General features: G+C 39.1%; 1 protein-coding gene across 5 annotated transcripts in view; it reads left to right on the forward strand.

Moving 5' to 3' along the window:
- LOC145493864 (uncharacterized) overlaps positions 1-21088 on the forward strand; it is a 61277-nt gene extending 40189 nt beyond the window's left edge. The window contains exons 35-62 of one of the 5 annotated variants that reach the window (XR_014050192.1): positions 1141-1224; positions 2427-2510; positions 3324-3431; positions 4165-5914; positions 6350-6450; positions 6544-6666; positions 6989-7044; positions 7762-7885; positions 7980-8063; positions 8857-8964; positions 9087-9200; positions 10094-10256; positions 10678-10778; positions 11148-11225; positions 11688-11735; positions 11915-12046; positions 12458-12534; positions 12677-12730; positions 13605-13727; positions 14634-14736; positions 15252-15446; positions 15523-15567; positions 16463-16571; positions 16921-17003; positions 17529-17602; positions 17796-17971; positions 18416-19936; positions 20916-21088. Coding sequence is in view for 1 of the 5 variants with exons in the window: in XM_081473338.1 (XP_081329464.1) it covers positions 1141-1224; positions 2427-2510; positions 3324-3431; positions 4165-5914; positions 6350-6450; positions 6544-6666; positions 6989-7044; positions 7762-7885; positions 7980-8063; positions 8857-8964; positions 9087-9200; positions 10094-10256; positions 10678-10778; positions 11148-11225; positions 11688-11735; positions 11915-12046; positions 12458-12534; positions 12677-12730; positions 13605-13727; positions 14634-14736; positions 15252-15446; positions 15523-15567; positions 16463-16571; positions 16921-17003; positions 17529-17602; positions 17796-17971; positions 18416-18489 (4371 nt within the window). In the remaining 4 variants the exon portion in view is untranslated. Of the gene's footprint in view, positions 1-1140; positions 1225-2426; positions 2511-3323; positions 3432-4164; positions 5915-6349; positions 6451-6543; positions 6667-6988; positions 7045-7761; positions 7886-7979; positions 8064-8856; positions 8965-9086; positions 9201-10093; positions 10257-10677; positions 10779-11147; positions 11226-11687; positions 11736-11914; positions 12047-12457; positions 12535-12676; positions 12731-13604; positions 13728-14633; positions 14737-15251; positions 15447-15522; positions 15568-16462; positions 16572-16920; positions 17004-17528; positions 17603-17795; positions 17972-18415; positions 20629-20915 lie in introns of those variants that run through there. The other 4 variants (XR_014050190.1, XR_014050191.1, XR_014050193.1 and 1 more) reach the window with 4 other exon arrangements.
- Positions 21089-25491: the final 4403 nt, after the last annotated feature.

The raw sequence follows: 25491 nt of genomic DNA on the forward strand, positions 1-25491 counted from the left end.
ACAGTATATAAGCTTATATAAGCAACACTAATGTTATGCCTATAGCTTTAAAAACAGAAGACGCAGATTACTGAGTTCGAATTGAAACTTTTGTATTGGTGCTACCCAACTGGGACATTGCCTTGCAGTCATATTTATGTTGGACCTTTGTGCGATGTTTCTTCAGGGTGTTTAGACAAGTCGTTGGCGTTCGTTCGTTTTACCAAAATAATGTAACTGTAAATTTAGCATGTCTGGCAAACATTGGCACTTTATAAGCTTAAGGTGAAAATATAATCTGCTAATTGCAAAGTGCCCTACCAAGCGCGTCATTTTATAATGCGGTTATTGCAGGGAAATAAAATAAAGTTTACTTTTAATGATATTCGGCTGTATACCGTGTTAAATATTTAGTTAGCGGTTGCGCAAACTTTTGAGCGTAATAAGTTTTTTTCACCTGGCGATGCGTTAATAGACCCCTGTCTAGTTGTAAAACAAAAGTAAAACAAAAAGTTTCACTAAGAAATTTGCATACTAGTATTTGTTCAAGCGACCTACGTGGTTCTGTTTGCTTACAACGAAGCCTTCGCTCACGAAAATATCTCTTCTTAGCTTTGAACTTCACGGAGTATTTAAAGTTTTCACCGAGTGGTGGTTTATTGCGGTAAAGTGTGTTGTTTAGTCTGCCATTTTCGCACTTCTACTTCGGATTGGTTCGGAGTTTCGTTAACTCGTATGTTCTGTCCGTGTTGTGGACTCATGTAAATTATGTTTTGTTTTTAAGAGGTTATCACTCGTTTCAGCTTAGTTTAGGGTAACTCTTTCCTTGATATGCATACTTTTGTTGTTGGGAAACAAATTATAAAGCAAACCATCTTTTATTACAACTCAGAGAGGAAAAAATTGCAGAACTTCTGTTATTGCAAATGAAAGCAATATAAATGTACATATCAGACTGTTCGTTTAATATGCGGTCAATTATGTGTGTGCTAGCGGCGTTATGCCGCGTTATCTGTGATAATTTAGATTAATGTGTTACGATTTTTTTGTGATTTAGTATTGACACTAATAGCGACTTCAACTTGTATCTCATTTCGTCAGCAAAACATTTATTGCACCACATTGTTAACTGCTTGTTTTGGATTTTTTTCCCTTATTCAGCATCAAGAAGCCGAGATCGAAGAGTTATTCAGAACACAGGACGATTTACAAGCTAAATACAACGATGAATTGAGAGAGAAAAAGGTAAAATATTATCCGATGAATTTCAGGTTATGAAAGTGTCATTTTTTAGATTGCGTGACGTTGTACCTAAATTTGCATTGTCGCGTCGGTATGCTAATCCATTATGGGTCACGCTATTGGTCCTATTGTCAGCGGTTGTTATGTGGTACCGCAAAATTCCGGTTATAAGCCTTGGGTTTATACAGCTTCATAAGGGTTTTTGTGGGCTTATAAAAGCGGCCTAAAAGCGGAAGAGTTTTTTTGTTGTTGTTGTTTTGTTTTGTTTTTTTCAGTTTACATGGTCCTATAAGCGGGGTGCAGAGCTTAAACTGGAGTTTTACGGTTTTTGTCTCACGGAGTAATACATTGCTTTATTTAGATTTTCCTATGTATAGCCCAGTTATGTTCAAAGACCTTGATGCCTTTTGCCTATAAGTTTATTTTATTTAAATTGTTTATCGTATTTTTTCTTATAGCTTTTCCAACCACCTTTCAAAGATTTAGTTAGAGTAGTGACTCGATTTGCGGGCAATTTTATTTTTAACAAACTCCCCAAATTTATGTAAGGGAATATGAATTTTCAATTAACCTTTGGCCTTTGAAGTATGCAGTAGTTTCCTGTTCACGCTATCATCGAGTGTCAAGGGAATATTTCGAAGCAATTAGACCATTCAGTCCGGAGTAGGATATAATTTCACTTCTTTGAGGTCCCACGGAATGAATGTACTTATCAATAGATGTCAAAGACTAAAAGTTCAAAGATCTCTGTAAGATACAATCCTTAAAAAACTTGGTGAAAGCGTGCAGGAAACTGAACAGTGAATACTGTTTATGCCTGAGGTAAGAATGATTTCGTCAGTCGTTTTATGTTACTGTGCCATGTGGGACGATCTGACGCTCTCGTGACTGGCCTGCTTGTATGTTTGACTTGTTTATGCAGATGTAGCCGCCGTTTCTGCCCCAAGTATTCGATTCTATCAGGAAATAACATCTTTTTACTCCTGTATCTCAATTGTGTCCTTCTAGTTCGATCATTGGTGCGATTAGTAACCGCATGGCGGGGTAGCGTTGAAATCCACTGAATCTGTAAATCTTCCTTCCTCCCGCCGTTGTTAAACTGAGTAACTTGTTCACCGTTCCAGTGTTGTATTCCGCTATCTCAAAATATTTACAAACAACCCTTTAGTAAAGCCCTGACTTCTTCAGTGTTTGTGTCATTGTAGGAGCTGAATGATTACATTGAACAACTTCACGAAGAATTGGATGATGTACATGTTCAGTTTGATGTATTGTCGAAGGAACACAAGGTTAGTGGTAGAATACTTCACGACTTAATTCCTTGAGTATTTGTTTTCTTACCGTCTTTGAGGGTTGATAATGAAGTCTTAGCAACAGCGGTGTAGCCATTTCAATATAAAAGCGGAAGTTCTTCTCGGCTTCCAACAAGCCATTTCATTGTTCGTGACTATTACACGCACTATATAAACTAATGACCCATCTTTAAAAAGTGTCGCCTATTTAGTTCGTTGTTTGAAATCCCACGGTCTTAATCTTCCCAATTCTTAAACATTTTTTTGGTCGGTTTAAGTTTCTTATATTGTACCTTGGTCGACTGTGTTGAGGTAATGCTGTATATTTTGAAAGAATGACTTAGAATAATTACTCTTAATACATGTACGCACTATACGGCTCCTGTAGAACGATTATGTGAAATGCAAGGGAGTTGTATCCCTTTGAGGTCTGCAGGTAGGCTACCATACATATGGTGCCGGTTTATTGTTTGGCTACCTGTGAACTGCACACAACGATTAAATGTAAATCATTGAAGTTGCTCCGGCTGAGTAAATGGCGTAGGAAGTCGCTCTATTGACACATGTTCAAAGTTTTAAATCTCATTACTGAATTATTTTAATGGTAGTTTTCAGGATGCTGCCGTGATGTAGTCCATCAGGTCAATTTCTCCTAGTTGAAAACAACAGTACATGTATATTTGTTTAGTGAATTCCCATGTCTGCTTATTAATGTATTGATACTGAAATATCGTTTTGTTTAATGATGTAAAAAAATATTCTGAAGCAAAATTGTGACAACATAGATATTTTTTTCTTTTTGATGTTTAGGATTTATCTGGAAGACTAGCAGAAATCCAATCTGGTCAACTGTCCACTGAATCGCAACATTATCAACAGCTTTCTGAACTCCAAGAAATTAATACCGGCTTACAGCAGGTGAGTCACGCAACTTACGCATGTCACGGAACACGAAAATGAAAATAAACAATGAAAAATGAAAGGAATGTTTGTACAGACTACAGATTTTAAAGCATAATGCGTCACGCAACAGACGTGTGTCATGGAACACGAAAATGAATATTAATAATGAAAAGCTAAAGGAATCTGTACAGACTACAGGTGTGGAAGCATAATGAATCACGTAACGAACGTCTTTTGAGTCACGCAATAGACGAAAATGAAAAATTAACAACGTAAAATTAAAGGAATGTGTTTCCAGGAAGGAAGTAAGGTATTTGTATTTGTTTTGGTTCAAAAAATTGCTGTGCTTTTATTTGAAAGGGAATTTGTATGTGAAAATTTAAACAGGATATGAGAACATTGCATGGTGATACTTTCAAACCAATAATTTATAAGCAGAAGCGTCATTGAAGGAAGATAAGGACTCTGAAAATACTACAGTGACACAAGAGACGATCATGGTCTCTTGTTTGACATCATACAGTACATGTGAATCGGAGAGGGGTGATCGTGTAAGGAATCTTGTGTCCAAGAGTCACAGAGTCGACAGCCTATCTTTTGCTGTAACTGATAAACAACTGAAGCTTCTCAAAGAAAGGGCGACGTTTCTTTCCAAATGAAATTGGCTTACTATTTTTGCCCTTGCGACGTTAAAAAAGCTGTTTCTAAACTTTCTCTGCTTTTGTAATTTTTGTTTGTTTCCTGGCAGGATAATCAAAACTTGAAGGAAACGGTCAGTACACTGAATACATCTTTTGAGGAAAAAGGAAGCGAACTTACTGAGGCATTGTGTGAACTTGAAGAAAGCAAGAAAGAAGCGGAAAAACTGAACTCCGAACTTAACGCGCTAAAAGAATCTCTTGTGTCAAAGGATAAAGAACTTGCGGAATTGAGAGAGAGATTGAACGTCTTTCATGTGGAAAAGGAGACCATGAGTCAGTCTGTGGGCCAACTGAGCGAGAACTTACAGGGATTGAGCAGCGAGAAGGAAGAGCTAGCCTTGACTATCGAGAGTTTGAACAAGAATTTGGAAGAGAAGGATAATCGAATAACTGAGTTATCAGCGAGTCTTGAACAGCAGAAAAATGAACTGGAGACGCTTAAGGAGAGTTTTAACGGTGTTTCCGAGAAGTTGGGAAGTAAAGAGGAAGAGTTTAAGAAAGCTGTTAAAGCTGTGAAACAACTGAAGCAGAATTTACTAAAATCGCAAGAAAAGGTGAAAATATTGAGCGATAAACTCGAGGAAAAAGAACAAGAAGGAAGAAAATCCACTGATAAGTTAACAGCACAAGAGGAGGAATTCACCGCCCTGAAATCGAGCGTTGAAAAATGGAACGAGAGCGTTCAGGCCAAGGATGCTGAAATTGAAGATTGTAAAGAAAGACTTAACCAAAAAGACAAAGAGTTGGAGAACTTTCAAGAGGTTGTGAACAGTTTGAATGCTAAAGTGGAAGGAACCTCTATGGACTTAGCGACTTCAAAGGAGTTGAACGACAAACTCACGAAGCAAGTACAAAATTTGAAAGTCGAAGTTGAAACTCTGCAATCGAGTTTGCAAGAAAAAGGAGAGAATAATAGCAATGTTAAAGAGAAATTACGGGAGCAGTTAGAAGTGGGGGAAGATTTGAGGTCGAAAGTACGTTCGCTGGAAGAATTGATTAATTGTCACAACGAGGAGAGGGAGATGCTTGACAAGACTTGTAAACAACGAGACGAAACCATCGACAAGCTGAAGGAGGATGTAGAGCTACAAGCAAAAAATATAGCAGATTTTAACGAAAAAGCCGCGTCAAAGGACAACGAAATAAAGACTTTACAGGAATTTAACGAAAAATTGAATCTGTCCGTCCTAGAAAGGGAAGAAGAGAATGAGAGACTTCAGCTGGAGAGGAAAGAACTTTGCAGCAAGGTTCATTCTCTTAATGAAACAATTGCTTCTAAGGAGGAGGTGCTGCGAAAATTGAAGAAAAAGCTGGAGTCGTTTGAACAGCAGACTGCTTCTATAGATAAAGATATTCTTTTGAAAGAAGAAGAGGTGCAGCAGCTGAGAGCGTTGAATGAGGAAAAAGAACATTGTATCGCTGACGCGGAATCAAGAATGGAAGCTCAGCAACTGGAATTGAGCAAATTGCAAAATGAAATTTCCGATAAGAATCAAACGATTGAATACAAAGACGAAGAACTTCGGAAACATAAAGAAGCAATGGAGGAAAACGCTGCGCGAATCTCGTCCCTTGAAACGAGTATTCAATCACTGAACGCAGCCCTCGAAGCGAAAGCAATGGAGGTGAAAAATCTTGAGGTTCAGCTGAGCGAAAAGCGAACAGAAGTGGAGTCTGTGCAAAATGCCATGTCCAATTTGAGTAGCGAGATGGAATCAGGCGCTCGAGAAGTCTATGAGTTTACAAACAGGATAGAGGAACTACAAAAAGAACTGGAAACCATCGCGGAGGCTAGAGGTGAGTTATGAAGTTGTTATAAGTATGGGTAATCAAATGTTGATGAGTGAAATAAGGAAAACGAATAGGAAAATATCGAGAAATTTCGCGCAGTGGGAAGGAGTTTCTTTCCTAATGACTTAGGTTTTGAGTGGGCATTGTGCTCTGACTGGCTTAACTATTTTTCTTTAGATTTATCCAAACAGATAAGGGTTCCTTTTCTTTCAGCCGATCAGATGTAACACCTGTTGCGTAGGCCATTTTACCGCGCTTTCTGTGGCGATTTTCCACGCTTTCCCATCAGTGATCAGTCGAAGATGCAACTTTTTGGTTGGGATAGTTTTCTTCACTGGACACATATTGGTTTCATTATTAGCTTGTCTTGAATTGCAGCTCAAACTTCTACGTCCAGTATCGTTTACCTCACTTACCTTGTCGTTTCTTTACATTGTACAGATGCATTGGAGAAAGAAAATAAAGAGAAAGATGATAAAATGAACAAGTTCAAACAAGTCGCGTTAAAGGCGAAGAAAGAGCTGGAGAATCACAAGAAACAGGTTTGTCTTTTGTACATGTTACTCGCGGATAGTTTGACAATTAAGTTATTAAATGAAATCGCATCATTTATTCTGTTGTCTTTTTATGTCTAGTGGAAGGATGAAAAGGACGAACTGACTTCCACAATTCAAGAACTGAGAGAAGACGCCCAAACATTGAACGCTAAGTTTGTTGAGCAGCAAGAAGAAACTCTAAAACAAGGCAATGAGTATCAGGTATAACAGCGTTTGAACCAGTGACTTCTCTTGCAGTAGTTGGTTTAGCTTGTCACGTAACCCCTTAGCGTCATATCAGGTCGGATCAGGAGTAGTGTTGCGTGACTACTAGGAGGGTCACGTGATGGACCAGGACGTTGTGTTGTTCACTTAATTAAGTGTAATGCTGATGACAGTAAGATTTTCGCGTGACAGTTACGTGATTTTTTTCTGTGAAGCATAAGAAGAGAAATTTTTTTTGAACTCTGGCTTAGTGCATAATGCAATTTGTTTGGTGAGAATTCTTAAATGAGATCCAATTTTCCGTGCTTGAACTTCATAGGAAATGCAAACTCAACTGACCAGACTGCAAGAGGAACTGGAAGCAGAGAAGACAAAGTAAGTTGCCTTGTTGACCAAATAGAGAGGCAACAAAATGAAGGGATTGTTAAGTAAAATGCTTGCCTTGTTGTCCTAGTAACAGAACTTGACGATTGACTTGTGTTCATGTTTAGAGGCCATTTGCTATTTGGCAGGGCCATACTTGTTCTTCGTGCTAGTCTTAATAAAGAACAAGAAGTCTAAATTAAACGACGATCAAATTTGCTCAGAGTTGACAGAACTTTCCAGCTCGGGTCTAACGAGGATAAAAACGAGGCAGGGCGTAAGTGAAAACTCGTGTCCATACTCATGAACAATTGAGTAAGTTCAAATCGGTGACAATAATAGACAGTTGATGAAAGCGCGCGAGTGTAGGCAGCCGAAAGGGAGTCAGAGTTTGAACTCCAATCAGAAATCCTAGTCTTGAAAGCTATAGAAAAGTGTGTATTGTGTGAATTGAAGCAGATTGATATAAGGATTTTGCCATACCGATTGAAATCAAGGTATGCCATTGTGTGTCTGAAATTTCGAACACCCAAGACTTCGTCACTTTTTGTATACGTCGGTTTCCTTGACGCAACGCTTCTTCTACTAACACCACAAGAGGGATTCAATCTTTGCGTGACTTTCAAAGTAAGGGCCGCGAACATCAACTTAAGCTTTCGTTCATAATTTTTGACATGACTTTTGTCCGTGAAGAGAGATATTTTCTTATGTGGTAAACTTTATTTGCAGTTCAGCCAGCTCCACCCGTAATGTGTCACAGGTCGAACAGGAACTGGCAAACATCCGCCAAGAAGCAGAAAAATTGTCGACAGAAAATGAAAGTTTGAACAAGAATTATGAATCGCTACTCAAGGTAACTAGGTTTTTTTGTTTGAGATCTGATAGGATCCTTTTAGCCTTTCAGTAACATGAATTTAATTAACTTGAGTTTGTCGTCTAATTCACAGGTAGTGGAGAGAGAGCGGAATGATTCAAAAGCTGAGCAAGAAAAACTGAACACACAGATTCAGGAATTTTTGAAAGAAGTTGAGGTGATAGTCATCAAATTATTTTTTTTTTTGTCCCCCTTAAACATCTCAGTGCCATTTGCAGAAGAACGGTGAGCGCGGGAAAATACGCTACCAGCGCAAAGCGCGGGAAAATAATTCGTGCAACGTCAGTCACAGTGATGTTTTATCGACAGAAATGTTTTATCGACCAGGCAAACGCAAAGCCCAAAGTTATTAAAATTTGTCACTTGCATTCGCGCGCTGATCGCCAGTAAATTTTGATATCGAGTGACCGTTTTATTATTGTCAATAAAAACTACTAATAAATCAGTTTTAAAGCGTTAATTAGCTTTTTGCTATGGTCACTCAGGGAAAACTGAGGGAATGTATATTTAAACATGTTAGATCTGAATTGACTCCAGGCAGCTAAAGAGCTAGTGAAACTTAATACATGGTGAAATTTTTAGCTCTTTGGGTGTGATATTGAAGGAGATATTGTCTTTCAAAAACTACAAAATTTCTGGCTGGCAAAAGCGCTAATGAGCTCATACGTTCTTTGTAAAATTTTGAGTGTTTAAACCCGTGTTGCACAAAAAGCATTCAATACATCGGGCTCATATTCATTGGCAGAGTTAATCGTGCGATGATCTTTCAATATTCAGAACTGATTTATTTGTAGCTCCATCAGAAACTGAATTGCTTATGCTAATGAGGCAAATATTGTAAACAAGGATTCCCCTATACCGAGAAAATTCAAGTGACTCGTTGGATATTCCACGGTGTACCTCGAGAGAGCACTAGTTTGTAACCTCGATTCTAATTTTTGTCGTCTCAGGTACTGAGAACAGAGAGTATCAGGAATAAACAAGAAAGATCTGAACTTGAAAAAGAACTTTCTGGGACAACAACGGATCTGGAACAAATACACAAGGAAAATTCAGAGGTTTGTACAGAAACTTGGTTCATCCCCAGTCCTCTCTGCTAGCAAATATAGGCACGCAATGCGTGTGTAAGAAGCTGTATGTAATCTTTGCGTTGATTTTAATTATGTTTACTGTTTATCAGCTCTCGAGTAAATTGGAAAACGCGGACGAAGACTTGAAAGAAGAACGAAGACGTCACGAGGAGACAAGAAATCAACTGGAGACAACTAAACGGCAACTGGAAGCTGCTGAAAAGGTACAACTGTTTGTGACTTTGACTTGAACATGCGAAAGGTTTTGACAGAGGGCTTTGTGAGTTTCTCTTTCTCAAATGTGGCGCTACTTTCATGCCAAATTCATTCCTCTTGGAAATGATTCTTAAATTCTTCGCCGGTAATAATTATCTTGGCAAATTTCTATTTATATGGACGATGTCTGCATCGCTGCTGACATTGTACATAGACAGAGACAGTTTATTTTACTTGGACAACGCACTTAGCTATGGAAACGGTGCGTCCCATAGACTTGATAAGCAGAGTCTACAGGACGCACCAGCTAGTTTACAGGTACGCCAAGAAAACAAAATAACAAAGTAAAAATGTATGCACAATTGCGTATAAATATTAAACTCGACTATCTAAGGATACATGGTTACTGTAAAATATCTAAGAATGTTTAAGAATATAAAAATGTACATAAATTGTACAGATAAAAACTTTGCATTAGTAAAATAAGAAAAACAAAAAAATTTTACATATGGCAGCTGATGTCCACGTCTCTTAGTACATTTCTAAATACTTTACGGTTGGCCGAGGGTCTGAGTCCGGGAGGACTACTAAGTAGTGTCAATATTCATACACGCAGAAGATTTGCCTTTTATTGAACTGGCTGTCTCCTTTCTCCTGTCTATTACAGGCTTGATCGCTGAATTCGATCATGTATTAGAATGGTCGTATATAAACTTATTGCAGAGAGAGTTATACTTTAAGACTAACTTTGTAACTCTCCTCCACTCTCCATGTTCTTCTGAAGAACTTAAAACGAGACCAATTCGGTGGCCACTCAGAGAAAACGTCTGGAATGCATACTAGGTTTAACTCGATATACGAACACTCATCTGACAAATCATTCTGTCCATTAAACTCCTAGGTAGCAAATCAAAGCAGCTTGATGAGCTTGGAAATGGAGGATTATCAGAAATCCTTGGAGGCGCTTCAAACCAAACTTGCGGAGAAAGAGAAGGCATTACAAGATTCACAGGACGAGGTGTCTAGAGTGGACAAGAGAGCAGACGACTTCAAAACACAGATCGGTGAGGACAGTTAAAAAGGATTGAACTTTGCAATCCAAGAAGATTGAAAACGCATCATTGCATACGTTTAGCGCACTTTAAAAGAGCTCATTCACAGTTTGCGCATCTTGAAAAGTTTAGCCTCAATTTTTCAAGTTCGTCGTTTGTAATCCGTGTTAATCTTCTCCATCCTTAACCATTCTTGTCCCTTTATAATTTATCATTCTCTCTTTGGTGTTTTTCTATCCTAGAAAACTTTCATTTTCAGGTTTCCTTCTATTTACTTGGCCAAAAAGTAACTCAAAATAACGTGACTGATCTCCTTTAAGCGAGCGTTTGATTTTGTGAGCAAGTACTGGTTTTTGTAAATCAGCCAGTCGAAGAACACAATAGTGCGAATACTTAGAAACTGGCTGAGGATTTCCATTTTGCTTGTGTTTAGAAATGGTTGACAGTCAACGGCAACAAGCTGAGGAGAGAGCGCTGAAAATGAAGTCTATGCTGGTGAAAACAAAGAAAGAACTCACAGAAGCCAAGAAGCAGGTACGAAGATTTCCCTCCCCTTCCCTCCCTAACAAGCTTCTCTTCACTTGCTTCCCCCCGGACCCTCCTCCCTAAGCACCTCTCCCCTGATCCATTGTCCTGTCCAGTTACACAAACAGTAGAATAATTTAAAAACAGTATAGCATAATCCAAGAGATGTGATCATTTCTGGGCAAACGACGATTATATATGACGGACCATTATAAGTCAAGTTTAGATCAGTCTGTGAGGTGCATGATTAGAATAAACCAAACAGTGACCAAGCTTTGCGTGACGCAGCAGTGTCAGGTAACATAGCGTGACTTAGCCTACGTGGAACGTTCTAGACTTTGGTGAAATAATACAAGTCTATTGCTACTGTTTTTCTAGACAATGGAACAGGATGTAATCGAATCAAGGTTGAAAGGACAATTGGAATCCGCCACTCAACAGGCAGAGCAATACAAGGTTATTTCATTTGTGCTTCTTAATGCCTTCCTCCCCCCAATTTTAATTTTCGTTTTTCTTTATTTTAGGTGAATTCTTGTTAGAGTCTCGGAATGTTCATTCTGGTTCCTGCGCTGTTTTACCCTTAAATACTTTTGATTTTCGTAGTATTTTCAGACTTTGCTGAACAGGCACTTACTTAAATAATTATTCAGAAATAGTGGTCTCATTCTGATTAGTCGATGAACGAGAGTATTCAGATTTTCCTGAGACTTTGAAGAATGACTCAGTATTCAGGAACGAATTGAAATTACTTTCCCTTTATTGAGTAATAAGAATTGCCGTGAGATACAACGACGATTCGTCACCTAACGCATAGATGCAAGTGTGAGTGGAAAAGCCCATATTTACGATTCAAACAATGTATATTTTAATCGAGGAATTTCTCCGTTATGTGATGAATTTTCCTGTTTAATCTTCTAGGTGGAGTTGTCTTCTCTAACGGCCGAAAGCCAAAGCTACCAGCAACAAGTAAGTAGGTTGTTTCTTATACATTCAGTCCCGTCATGCTAGGGAAACCAGTGAAGTTGTGTGTGCAGACTTGTAGCTAAACAGAAGTGTGTTAGTTGGCAATTAGTGAAGGGAAACGGAAAACGCACGAAAAAGAGACGCTTAGAATAACCTCAAGCATCATTGTCTTCTCTTCGCAGCTTCGTTCATCGACAGAGAGCAACAAACGCAGTGTAGAGACACTGGAGGCTAAGCTAACCAAAATGAAGGCAGAATGGGAAAGCTCCAAACTGGCCCATGAAGCCACGCGGGCCGAGTTTGAAAGCTACAAGGTAGGTTACAGTGCCGAAGAGTTTTCAATTTTTGTTATTCAACAAAAATAGCGCGAACACCCGCAAGCACTCTGTCACGTCATTATGACGTCATACGAACATATCAGTCTCGTTACTTCACAACACTTCTCTGACCAAACTAGGGCTTATTTAGCTCTGGGAAACGGGGACTCTGCCCTTATCGGGTCTACTGAAGATACCATGTGCCGTGCCTCTGAAAAGCTCTTCAAAAATAACGAGGCACAGCTTGGCTTTTAGATAGTTGTCGACTTCCACTTCTCTAGGAGGGTGTTCAATATGATTTTTTTTTGTATAGAGCCCGTTGAGAGTGCAGATTATGTAGTATATATGTAGTATTGACTTCTGTGCGAGTCTGTATCTTATTGTGTTTTTCTTGCTTGGTGTTTTCAGACTCGTGTCCACAGTGTCCTCAAACAACAGAAGACTAAACCCACCCCTCAGCCGCCTGAACTGGAGAACTCCGAAAGGTTTGTATACATTACAATTCATAACATCGTCACCACAGCTCAGTTAAGTTCAAGGAGAATGTTCCAATATGTACCTGGTTTGTTTGATTTATAATTATGCTTGGATTTGAATAAATGTTTTTTTTTTTCGCTGGATATGTAGAACGCGTTTGGAGCAGGGTATTGAACAGATGAAGAGCAAACTACAAGAAGCGAAGTAAGTAATGTTGGGTCTTTGGTCCTGAAAAAAAAAAAAAAACTATATTGTTAAATCATAGATTGCGGGTTGTTATACTATTTAAACATCACGGTTTGTCAAGACAAACAAGCATGAAACTCAAATACGAGCAATTTCACTTCCGTAGTCAAGATTGTCCGACAGTGATTCTCTAATAGAAGATATTACGAGTGTTGTAAAATTAACAATATGATATACCGGATTTTCTCGATTAAACGCACCCGGGGTTTATTTGACTTTTGCAGTGTTTTCGAGGCTGGAGTTTATTAGAATTTTTATTCACTATTTTTTAGAGCTAAAGATCTTATGATTATATCTAAAGTTTATTATTCCTGGAATATTAATTCCTCAAGGAGTCCTTTTTACCAATCTCGGGGAGCGGGATAGCGCAGTGGTGAGAGTGCTCTTCTCCCACCAATGTGACCCGGGTTCGATTTCGGCCTGGTGCCATGTGTGGGTTGAGTTTGTGGTTGGTTCTCGCCTTGCTCCGAGGGTTTTACTCCGGTTTCTCCAGTTTTTCTTCGTCCACAGAAAGCAACATCTCAAAATTCCTATTATATTCGACCAGGATAGAGGAACCCCATGAAAAGGAGCTTAGGCTGATGTGGCTTCCTCTCTTAAATACTGTATTATTATCGTTATCGTTATCGTTATCGTTATCGTTATCGTTATCGTTATCGTTATCGTTATCGTTATCACTGTCACTATCATTATCACTATCATTATCATTATCATTATTATTATGAATTTATATATCTATCCGGAAGATCACGCTTTTATTCGAGAAAATTGGGTACTGGTGTCGTTTTCGTGACCCTTAATGTTCATTTTCTGTCTTATTATCTCCTTCAAGTGAGAAATGCAGCATGCTTCAAAGCGAGTATGATGAATTGGAGACTGAACACGAGAGACTAACAGCCAGACACAGTAAACTGATACAAGATATAGATAACAAGGAAGCCCACTGGAAAGACAGGTAATCAATTTAAACAAGATCTATTCACAAGAGGTCGTGGTTTAAATCAGAAGAGATTTTTTTCTGTGTGTTTTGTGGTCCCATTCCCAAACCAGGGTTAATGCCATTCTGAAACGTGTTCATGAGCACTCCACAGTTTGTAACACCACTGTGGAATACAGTGACACCCCGTCCACTTTACGCCGGAGGAATTTGAAAACGGAGGTTTCCCTCTGAAAAGGCATCAAATGTTTTCAGTCCACACTACGCCGGAGGAATTTTTAAAACGCTACAATCACCGGTCATTTTGGATTTGTGTTTGAGGAAAACTCGGTCAGGGAAATCACGTGATTATCGTGACGTCATCGTTTTCAAAAAGCTCAGTCTGTTTTCAAATTTTTTTTCCTCCACACGAAAACGCAAAGCCGGCGTTTTCAAATTCCTCCGGTTTGAAGAGCGTTTTGGTAAAGCTCTGTTTTCGTGACGGATTACATGTAGTGTGGACGGTAGGCCTAACCGTAGAAATAAAGCTGCGTTTTCAACTTTCTCCGCTGTAGTGTGGACGTTGCCTGAGACAAACAGCAGTAGGACGCAGGCTGTCGCCGCCGTTCGTTCGTGAATTTTATCAAAGAACATGGTGTTCATTGTCCTTCAACTATTTTTTCGCGGCACGCGCAGGTTTAAAAATTAGGAAATGTTACTCGGATATTCGCCAGTTTTGGCTGTGGCATTTTCAATCACGTGGCGCGTTCAGACCAATCGTGTGCAAGCGGAAAATATTCGATGGATTATAATAATCAATATTTGATAATTAGTATCTAAATCGTGTTAAAAGAAATTTCACTTGCACTTTACTTCAGATTGAACAGTAATTACGCCTCAAATTTTATGGTTTTGTGTGTTGTAAGCATTTCTTTTGTGTTATAGATTTGAGCGACTTAAGTCAGAAAGAACCGCTACCAACGAGGAACATCTGGAGGCGATAAGACACATGACACTCCAGAATGAGTCTGTGGCCGCTACTTTTAAGGTAAGAGGATATAGAAGCGTTACACTACACAGAGGAGCAATGACTGACGTGAAATAATTGTTCACTTGAATTCCGCTATTTTGAACTCTCAGGAAAAACGCGAAATAGTTCGAGATGGCAGGGGTTGGAGATTGCCGAGATTAATGACTGAAAAGTATACCCAAAGGAAAGGGTTTCTCGTATGTGGAGAGCCGAACTCCAGTTGCTCATAAGGTGGATATTGCTATTCAAGTGAGAAATTACTGTCCAGTGGTTTACAAGCTAACCTACTGAATCTTACCCTTTTCCGTGGATTGTGTGTTGTCAGTCCTGTGAAGATCTGGATAGGTCGTTATTTAATAGCGTGAGTTCCGCATTTGTTGGTACATCAAGACCGCATCTCACCCTAGTTCAGTGATCATTTCTCTCATTCTCTTTACCTGCCTGCTTAACAGTATATCAGTATTGTAGGGAGAGTGAACATCTTGGTCAGTTTTGCGCGGTGACACGAATTATTTCTGATTGTTGTATCAAAGGAAAAACTCGACGTCATTCAAGAAGAACACCGGGCACAGTTGGAAAGAGTGCAACAGAAACTGACAGAAGCTGAAAACAAGTACAGCAAGTTACAGCAGGAAAAACAACAACAGTCCCAGCAGGCCATAGTCAGATCTCGTTCGCCACCAGATCTCGCGCTGCAAAGGGCAACAGAGGAGCGGAGGCCTGGAGAGGTAAGTTGCAATTCGTACTTACATTTCGTAATTGTACCCGACAAACATTGAGTTTTTCATTCCTTTTCGTCTTTAGGGCATGGATCAAAGTGAATTAGCAGAAACAGACTCCGCGCCGATGGTGAGTTGATCTCGTAAGAGATTCCTTTTGACACATACATATAGGGTGTTACACGGTGGCAGTAAGATAGTAGCAAAAACAATATGTACGAGTGAGATATTGGTCTGCAACGAGACTGAAGCTCGGCGGCTGGAATATCTTGAATATCTCTCCTTTACTTTACTTCGAAGAGACCCCTTGGATAGTTCTTAGCCACAGGAAGTTTCTTTCTTCAATTTGGCACCTTTGGTATTTACGTGCTCCTCAGTGAACGATTTTATGTAGGCTTCAGTGAATTTGACATTCCTATTGCTCGCCATCTTTCAACCGGCTTTTGCAAAGTTTTGGCAGCTGTGCAATGCAATGGCGCGAAATGACGTCATCGATACCCTCACTATTGAGGATATGGAAAATACGCCCCAGTGGTCCCGGATGTAAATTCGTTTAAATTTTAGTAGTTGTACATTTTCCGGTAAAACCCTCCTTGACTTAAATCCGGCGTGTGCCCCCCCCCCCCCCCACCCCGCCCTTAACCAATGGCAACAAACCTGTTGTTTGCTTGGGTAAACAGGATACAAACTTAAAGTACCAATCACGACTTCAGTTTGTCGACCTACCTTCCCTTGATATTATCGGGTTTCGTAAAAATGGGAATTAATTTTTGTTTGTTGTGGGAAAAAAAAAATGTACCAGAAAATGTACTCTACCAGAGTGACTTAATCACATATCACCTCAATTTTTTGGCGAAATTTTACCTGTCCATTTTCAAACATCTAGCGTTTTCTTCAAGTGAAACGCGTTAGGGTAGCCTGGTGGTGCGCCAGCTAGTGTAGCGTGACCTAGCCCAGCCTAACCCAAATCTTGCGTGACCTTTTGTATACAGCACTTCGTAATGAAAGGATTCCTGTCTTTTCAGGTCAGTTCTCCTCCCACTACACCAGTAACGCCGTCCATCGCCTCGACTCTTGAGAAAATACTTTCACCGACATCTCCGAAAAGTCCGTTGACCCCAGGAAGCGATGAAGGTAAGAAATCGAAGGCGTGAGTTTGGCTGCTATTTTGAGATTTGTCACGTGTTATCCTGTAATTTTTCGCGCCGTAAATGAACCGTTTCCAATTGAATATGATGGTGTTGACAAGTATAGGGGATCCTGCTTTTTCTAAGCGTTCTGAATTCATGGTGTTGATTGCTGGAAAAATTGTGAAAAACTTGCGTCTAGTTCTCAATTTGTGTGTTAGGTATAGACAGTTGCAACAAGTTCTCAGTTGTTCAGCCTACAAAAAGGAGATATACAGAAAAAGTCTTTTCACAAAATACGAACGAAGTTTTGCGCAGAAAAGATCTGGGTTAACAATTGATGTTTTTATCTTCAGCATTACGAGGTCCTCCCTTGGACGAAAACCTGCTTCTCTCAAATATCGCAACGGCTAACAAGAAAGTAGAACATCTAACAGAGGTAATTCGTTGAGTACTTACTTATTAGTGTGTTTATTATTTTGATTATAATTATAGTGATTACGTAGTAAAGCTGTGTTTTTGAGAATGGGAAAGGGAGTGCATGATACTGGTTGAATGTTAATGCAGGTTAACACAAATAAACTCCAGGGCAAATATTTTATAGTAAAGTTGATTCAAGCAGACTTTTACATCGGTCATATATCTCCGGACCAACTACGGAACCTGAAAAATTGCTTAGTTTGGGGCGGAAAAAACTGTCGAGAAATAGTTTGTTGATCATTGACTTAGCCTCTTCCACGCGTTCAGTTAGTCTGGCGTAGCGCGAAAAACGGTGAGCGAACTTCCCGCGCCGCGCGTCTCCCCTGTCGCTCGCCGTTTTTCGCGCCGCGCCCCCTAACTAACTGAACGCCTGTAAGAAGCTATTGGCGTCTAGTAAGCCGGAGAGCAGCGCGAGGAAACGCCTAGTACAGTCTGGAAAAAAGGAACCATCTCAACACAGTGTTTTTTCCGTTTGTTTCTTCAGTTGTTGCGTGAAAGTGAAGCGACTTCTATGAGACTGACAGAGCAGGCGAAAGTGTTAAAGGAAGAGATAAGAAGGTATGCAACCGTAGCAACGTGGTTGAACAATGTATTTTACATCCGCACATATTAAACAGTTTGTTATACAGCTTCAGAATCGTGGGTTTCAACATTCCGTCGACGTTTTCAGAGTTTGCGAATATCCCATCTATCCATTTATACAATCAATAGCGTAACTGATTCAAATGTTAATCTATTTGCTTTTTCAAAGACTGGAAAGAAACCAGGAGCGAGAGAAAGAGTCTGCAAACCTGGAGTACCTAAAGAACGTCATATTACAGTTCTTGAAGTGTCGTCCAAGCGAACGAGAACACTTGGTTCCAGTCCTCACCACCATGTTGAAGCTCAGTCAGGACGAGAAGGACCTGGTGATACAACAAGCACGAGGTTGGTTTGAATTTCCGGTTGCAAATTCTTTATGCTAAAAGTAATATTTAAAGCCTTTTTGAAAATCAGTTTTCGTTCCTACCGGAAACGTGACAAAGTATTTTTATTTACTCCCGTTTTCATCTGCTCCGAAAGCAATTTGGATTTGGCATTACCTGAGAGTAAAAAGGGAAGCTGATGATGGTTAATCGATTCCTCACAAGATACACAGCATTGTCTTTTTGTTAAGTCCTCGTTTCCATTCTTCTACACCAGAATGATGAAGGTACATTTGAAATAGTTTGCTCTTTCGGAAAAGTTACCAAAAGTCTCCATTTTCGATGGAAACGATAAAGGTTTTTTAGTTATTTTAATGTCGACGGGAAAAATAAAAGCACATCAATGTGGAGGGGTCCTTACAGCTTCTTTGCCGTGTTCCAAACTGAAAATCACTTTTGTTTTTAGGAGCTGAAAATGACGAAAGTGAAGAGGCAGGAGGTTGGAGCAGTTATGTTTATCGATGGACCTCTTTCACGTAAAAAAGAACTCGAGTGCCACAAGAAACGAGTAGAAGGCGATGGAAAGGAAAAATGGAGACGGGCTTTCCAAGTACGAACGCTCCTAACCCGTCACGCCTTACGAGTAGATATGAGAAATCAGTTGTTTTAGGACAATTACAGCTATCTTTCCTCTATAATGACTATTTATACCATCGTTTGAACACAGTTTGTCACTTACGTTTTGGTCATATTTTTCATGCAACTGTATCATCTTCATTTTTATACCATGCCGTAGAAAACACAGCCAATCAAAATACAGAAAAGCCGTTGTATATTCGACGGTATTACATCCAACCTTCCCATCATGTCCGCGCGTATGTCGCTTTGATTGTGTTATTTTCTATGGCGTGGTATAAAATAGTTATGCAACGTTCTCTCGTGTTACACCATGGAAAATCCCTCTAGTCACTTGCATTTCTTGGACACTCGCTAAAAGGTTCGTGTGTAAACAGAAAAAAATTCAAGTGGCTCGTGGGGTATTTCATGATAAACCTCTCGAAGGCGTTACATAAGTTGGTTTAAATTTTTGGTCCTGGCGCAAAATTCTCGATATTTACAGACGCGTGCTGTCAAGAGGCTTTTTTTTGTGCACTGACATTTTAAGTAACGCTTGGGGATTTTAAGATATACCCCTTGAAAGCAGTTATTAAGTGAATTATGATTTACTTGTAAAATTCAGTGTTAAGCTGCTACCACATTGGTAAATTTAAGTTAGATGCGGAAGAATTGTTCGAATAGAAACAAATAGGTTATTGCAATTTTCACCAGTTTCGTACATTACAAGAAAATCGGAGCAAAGGCATGTCGAAATCTACCTTTAGATTACATTTAACTACATTCATAACGTAATATATACTAGTGCGATAAAATTCATTCTCTTATGTTTGTAAGGATTTTATTTCCATGAGCATTTCATGCATCCGTACTAAATGGAGTGACCTCCGAATGTAGGCACCATTGATAGTCAGTAGTTATTCTAGTTGACATTTTATTTCCTTCGACGACAACTCCGCGAATTCGTTCGTCTCAGTTCTTGGGAGTCGTTAAAAAAAAAAAGAAAAAAATTATTTAACATGTTGATAATATGACAAGATAAATAAATAAGAATTTCAATTTTAGTAATGATGGCGCACCAGATATGGGTTGTTAAATGAATTCATTTCTGTAAAATTTAAAATGTAATGGTCACGTTCATCATTGTCAGTTATTGCGAAATCTTAAGGTGAAGAATATAGTTTGCTAAATAAACAGTCTTCCATAAGCTATCCTGTGTTCTTATATTTAGTTCATTCTCACGGTTAATCTTCGTCTAATTTCTTCTCACAGTATCCATTCAAAAAATCGTCAAATGAATGTAGGCCTCATGCGTTTTCATAGTCTTAATTTTTGTGTTCCTTGGTTTTCGTATTTTTCCATAGTTACCTTAGTTCCTTTTTTGGCCTTTTTTTTAATCCTTGAAGGGAATAGGCCTTATCACGGTTTTCGACGCCATCTTGACGGGTGGGCAAAGCGGTCAGAAATTACAGTGTTTGTATGGGAATCCGATGGCAAATAACTTTTTGCAAAATCGAATTTTACACATTTTGCCTTCACTACACAACCGAACACACTCAAAGGTTGAGGCATGAGGGCGTTGGTCAGCCAGACCCAAGATATGTTTTATTTGCGACAATTAGCTTACAACAAAGTGGTTAAGAGATATATCAAGTAACGTCCTACATGCGCCAAAGCCGGACACGTAAACCCCAAAAACCTCTTGCTAGACCGACCAAATGCAGTGGCGCCACCTTTGGGGTTTTAAGGTTGATCTATAAACAACAGAATGAAAAAACAAATCATATGACGCTAATTACACAATAAAAATAAACCTTATGGGAAAGTGCTAGTGGCAAGGCTGACCGTAGAATGTCACAAGTTTCTCAACCGTCTCTTTTTACAAACGTACTACCCATGAACCTTCGCGTACTACTCTTCCACCCAGTTCTCCGTTCCGTGTCGGCAAAATATTAATTTATGTCAATACCGATTTTCACAAATTACATAATTTGTGAATCGCAACGTTAAAATACTAGGTAGAAGATTGTATTCACCGTGTTTGAAGGATGTAGCTTGGCTAGAAGACGCTTAGTTAATTTTTCTAATTTTCGATACATTTGTCTGTATTTTTTTCCCCGCGAACCGCGTCTACCAAGTGAAATTTACAAACAAATGTATGGAAAATTAGAAAAATTAATTGAGCGTCTTCTAATCAAGCTACATCCTCCAAACTTAGTATTTTAACGTTGCAATAGAATATGTCTGTATGGATCTGTAGAACCACTGCTCTTCGCAGATCAAACACAGGAATATTTTTCCCTTTCTCAACCTACACGCAATCATCTTCTATCATAAGGAGCCTTTGCTAGCGATGAGAGAGCCAATCAAATTCGCGGCTCCATATTTAAACAGTGCGAGTATGTTGGCAGCCAGCGGACAAAATCGCAGAAGAATTGTGAGTTATACACTGTAATAAAAACCTCTATTGAGCGGTCGCAGTCAGCTTCTTGCCGTCCCAAGGGTGATTTTGTTTTGTTTATACCTCTATTAAGGTGGCTCAACACAGTTTCCAACACTTAGATTTTGATGGGTCATAAATAACCTCTTTTATCACTTGATGCTACAATCACGGTATCAAAAGACTGCCCAATTATTGGTGAACCCGTTGTTATCATTTTCGTGACGCAATAGGTTACCATAGCAACAGTATGACCTAAAAAAACATCCTTAATTACAGCTTTAGGGGCTTATTAGTCAAAAACGGCACGGTGAAATTTTTTAATATTATCAACTTTTGATAAGCATGATAAGACACAACTTTTGGCAAAGTTTTAAAAAAATTCTTTAGCTAGGGTTCAGAGCCACCTTAAATTTTCGAAAATTCCGGTTTCTGGTTTCCGGATTCCGGTTTCCGGATTCCATGTTTTAGGGTTGCCCTTCGATTTGTAAGAAACGGGACTGTTTCAGCGCGTTTCTTAACCCTTTGAATACCAACTACGCAAATATACGCGTAATTAATGGTCGTGCTCTTTGTACCACTTGCGACGTCATCAATTTAAATGTCATCAGATATTCTTGATAAGCAAATAGTAGTGCTAGGCTAGCCCTTTCCGCACAATGGTCAGGTTTAGATATCGAGGACATTCCGACGTCGCAAATCGAAAAACAACGTTATCAGTTTTGGTGCAAAAACGTTGGTAAAATGGTCCACAACGCCTATGATTGATCAAGGTCCATTTCTAGGCTTCGCCGGTGATTAACATCCAACTTTTCACTGTAGCCAGAAAGAACATACAGTGCTAAAGGTAGCCAGTGTAAAAGGGCCGAGAAAACCAGAAAGGAAAGGGCCAACAAACGAAATAGGCCCTTTGCACGATCCGGTCACATGGTACAAAATCACACATGCTGGTGAGCAATTTGCACAGTGGGACTTCCAAAACAATGCAACTCGTACCAGTCCACCTGGAGCTGCCTTTGTTTTGGAAGTCCCACTACGGAACTTGCTCACCAGCTTGTGTGATTTTGTACCATGTGACCGGATCGTGCAAAGGGCCTATTGAGAACGGTTAATGGCAAAAAAAAAAAAGTCTTGGCTTATGCGCATGCCCGGAATTGAAGTTTTCCTCAATTTTGTACCTAATCCTCGAAAAGTCTCTCCTTTGAGAAAAAAAAAAAGCTTTTTTTTTTAGCAAAAATTAGACTTATTTAGCGTCGTGGCAGCTAAAAAACCTGACTAAACGGTTAAAAACGGTATTTTTTGGCGAAAGTTTGGTATTCAAAGGGTTAAGCGCAAATTCATTTTTTGCTTTTTCTTCGTGATAATAGCCCAGCTTATGAGATTTCCCTTCAACAAGTCGAATTAACCGGGAGAAAACCTGTCTAAATACAAACACTGAACCTTGAGTTTGAATTTGCTTCCCTAAATATTGCTGTAACAGCGAAATGTTAGTCACAGCTTTTCTATTTGGACAGAGTTCGTGAATTCAGAACGCATATTTTCTCGTCGAAAATTGTCACCACCACCTTCCCGAATTAAGTTCGACGCAAGTACGCCGTCTGAACCAACCGTCGCTCCAAAGTCGCTCTAAAGTCGAACTTAATCAAGTATGGTTCGGGACATGAGTGGAGCGCCGTTTGGACCAGACCTTAAGTAACATGTGCAGTTACCAAAACAATTAATGGGAGGGTACCCATTGTTACTAGCTCCTGGGTGGCGAAAGTCACTGCGAGTGTAAAACTTCAAAATAGAGACGCTTTGTCAGGTATCTATTCTAGATATGGTAAAACAGAAAAAAAGTAAAAATTACAATGTTAATGCAGTAAGCATGCGTGGGAGCTATGCAGCTGTCAGTGATGTTTGTCATGTTGTGAGAGCTGCTTCAATTGCGCGCCCTGAAACTAAATTAACCAACCTAACGAAGCCCAATAAATACAACAACACCGCTCATACCTCCAATCCCCCCCTGTTCATCCGGAATTTAACGAAATAACCTTATTAGAAATAGTGTAAAAAAAAACAAAAAAAAAAAACAGACAGATAAATAAATAAATAAATAAATAAATAAATAAGGGGAAAAGATTTTTAAAAAATGGTAATTCAACATGAATGTGAGACTTTAATTGCCTCGCATCCAAGTTTTGTTATAATGCAGATAAGAAATTAACCCTGTAATTAAAGGACTCATTGGTCTGTAAATGTTAATAAGGAATTTATTTAGCTTGTGAGTAGTGTATTGTAAGTACGTTTATAGTGTTCTTTTTGTGATTCAGTAGTTTTTCCGTTTTTGCAACTGATTTACATTTGATAAAGTTAAAATTTTAAACTAAAATAAAGGAAAAACCACTAATAGAAAACAAATAAATAACCTTAGAAAAGTTTGTGTCGGTCGTGCTGCTGGGGTCTAATATACATGTATAGAGGACAATACAGGGGCACGCGTAGATATGGAATATCTTTTCGAGTGTTCAACTCGATATCTCACGAGTGAGCGCAGCGCACGAGTGAGACAAAGTTGAACACGAGAAGAGAAATTCCATATCTACAAGCAATCGAAGAAGCAACAAGCGACCCAGAATTTTCCGAAGGCCACACGAACGTTTCCGAACAGTTTCCGAAGATTACCGAAGATTTCCGAAGATACCCAAAGACTTTGGAGGAAGATCCGAAGACGTCTCGATTATATACCAACAAATTTAAGTACAGTTTGAGGGCCAAACATGATATCAGTGAAGTAATCGATATCTTCACTAGTGAGGCTATGGAAAAAAAAGCCATCCGTGTCCCGGATGTGCTTTCGTATGAATTTTACGAGTGATGTATTTTCCAGTAAAACATTCGTGTCTATTTTATAAAGATAGATAAGTTTTTTTAAACAAGGCAAAGGAAATCCTTTAGCTTATATATATCAAATAAACTAATAAAATAATATGATTAGAATAAAGAACTGTTTTAACAACATTTCGTTTTCAAATGTAGGGTTTTGGAAATGCTGACATGCTACCGAATAAGATACTCGAAGGATATAAATTCATAATTAAGTTTTGTCTTCAACTACTGTATCATCTGTTATTAGCTTTGCACACTCAAGACATGACATGACTTTAAACAATAGAACGACTGCATCTCAGACTAAAAGTTACGACCTCATCAAAGACCAAGCGTAAATGTAGAAATCTACTCTTTTCTCTATGGCCAGGAGACCGGGAATATATTTTTTATTTTATTATTACATGACGAGATTCTTGAGACTTTGAAATACCCAGCGGGACATGGGTTCTAATTTTCGGTGACGTCATGGTGCTTGTGCTAATCAGATTATAAATATGTCATTACTGCAAAATTTGTGGGTGTTTGTGGTGTATGAGCCGTTTAGCTTTTGACAGAGTAATTTAATGCGGTAAACCAGATCACCAACCATATATGGCCTGGTAAAAAAAAGTGTAAACAGTTTGAAATATTACAACCAGAGGCTTCGCTGTATATGCATCACCCGAAATTGGATAAAAGAACAGGTGAGGCGAACTAGAGCGTGGCGGCAAATTAATATTCTGTTCGCCTCTATCAATCAAATTCGCGGACCGTCGCTCCATCCCAGCCAAATTTGATTCTCCGTGTCGAGCGAATTGTTTCATAAACCACAAGAGTTCATCGAAAGCGATTCCTTTCCGTTTTTCAAAGTTGACATCGCAGACGTTTATACTTTTTTAACTGTCTGATACAAATGGCGGGTTCGTGGATCCATCGTGGTCATCATGGTTTCAATCTTCGAGAGAGAAAGAAACCGTTAATAATGGATCACGCTTAAAAAAAATGGGTCACACTTGTAAAAATGGGTCACACATGCAAAACTGGGTCACACTTGTAAAAAGGGGTCACACTTGTAAAAATGGATCACACCTGTAAAAATGGGTCACACTTGTAAAAATGGGTCACACTTGTAAAAGTGGGTCACACTTGTAAAAAGGGGTCACACTAGTAAAAATGGATCACACTTGTAAAAATGGGTCACACTTGTAAAAATGGATCACACTTGTAAAAATGGGTCTCACTTGTGAAAATGGGTCACGCTTGTAAAAGTGGGTATCACGTAAAGAAAAAGGGTCACACTTGGAAAAAATGGTCACATTTGTACAAAGGAGTCATACATGCAAAAATGGCTCACACTTGTAAAAATGTGTTACACTTGGAAAAATGGGTCACACTTGAAAAAATGGGTCACACTTGAAAAAATGGGTCACACTTAGAAAAGTTGGTCACATTTGGAAAAATGGGTCACAATTGGAAAAACTGTACACACTTGGAAAAAAGAGTCACACTTGGTAAAATGGGTCACAATAGAAAAAAATGAATCACACTTGAAAAAAGGGTCACACTTGAAAAACTGGGTCACACTTAGAAAAGTGGTTCACACTTGGAAAAAGGGGTAACACTTGGGGTCACACTTG

Source organism: Orbicella franksi, chromosome 7, assembly GCF_964199315.1.
Source record: "Orbicella franksi chromosome 7, jaOrbFran1.1, whole genome shotgun sequence".
Lineage (NCBI taxonomy): Eukaryota > Metazoa > Cnidaria > Anthozoa > Scleractinia > Merulinidae > Orbicella > Orbicella franksi.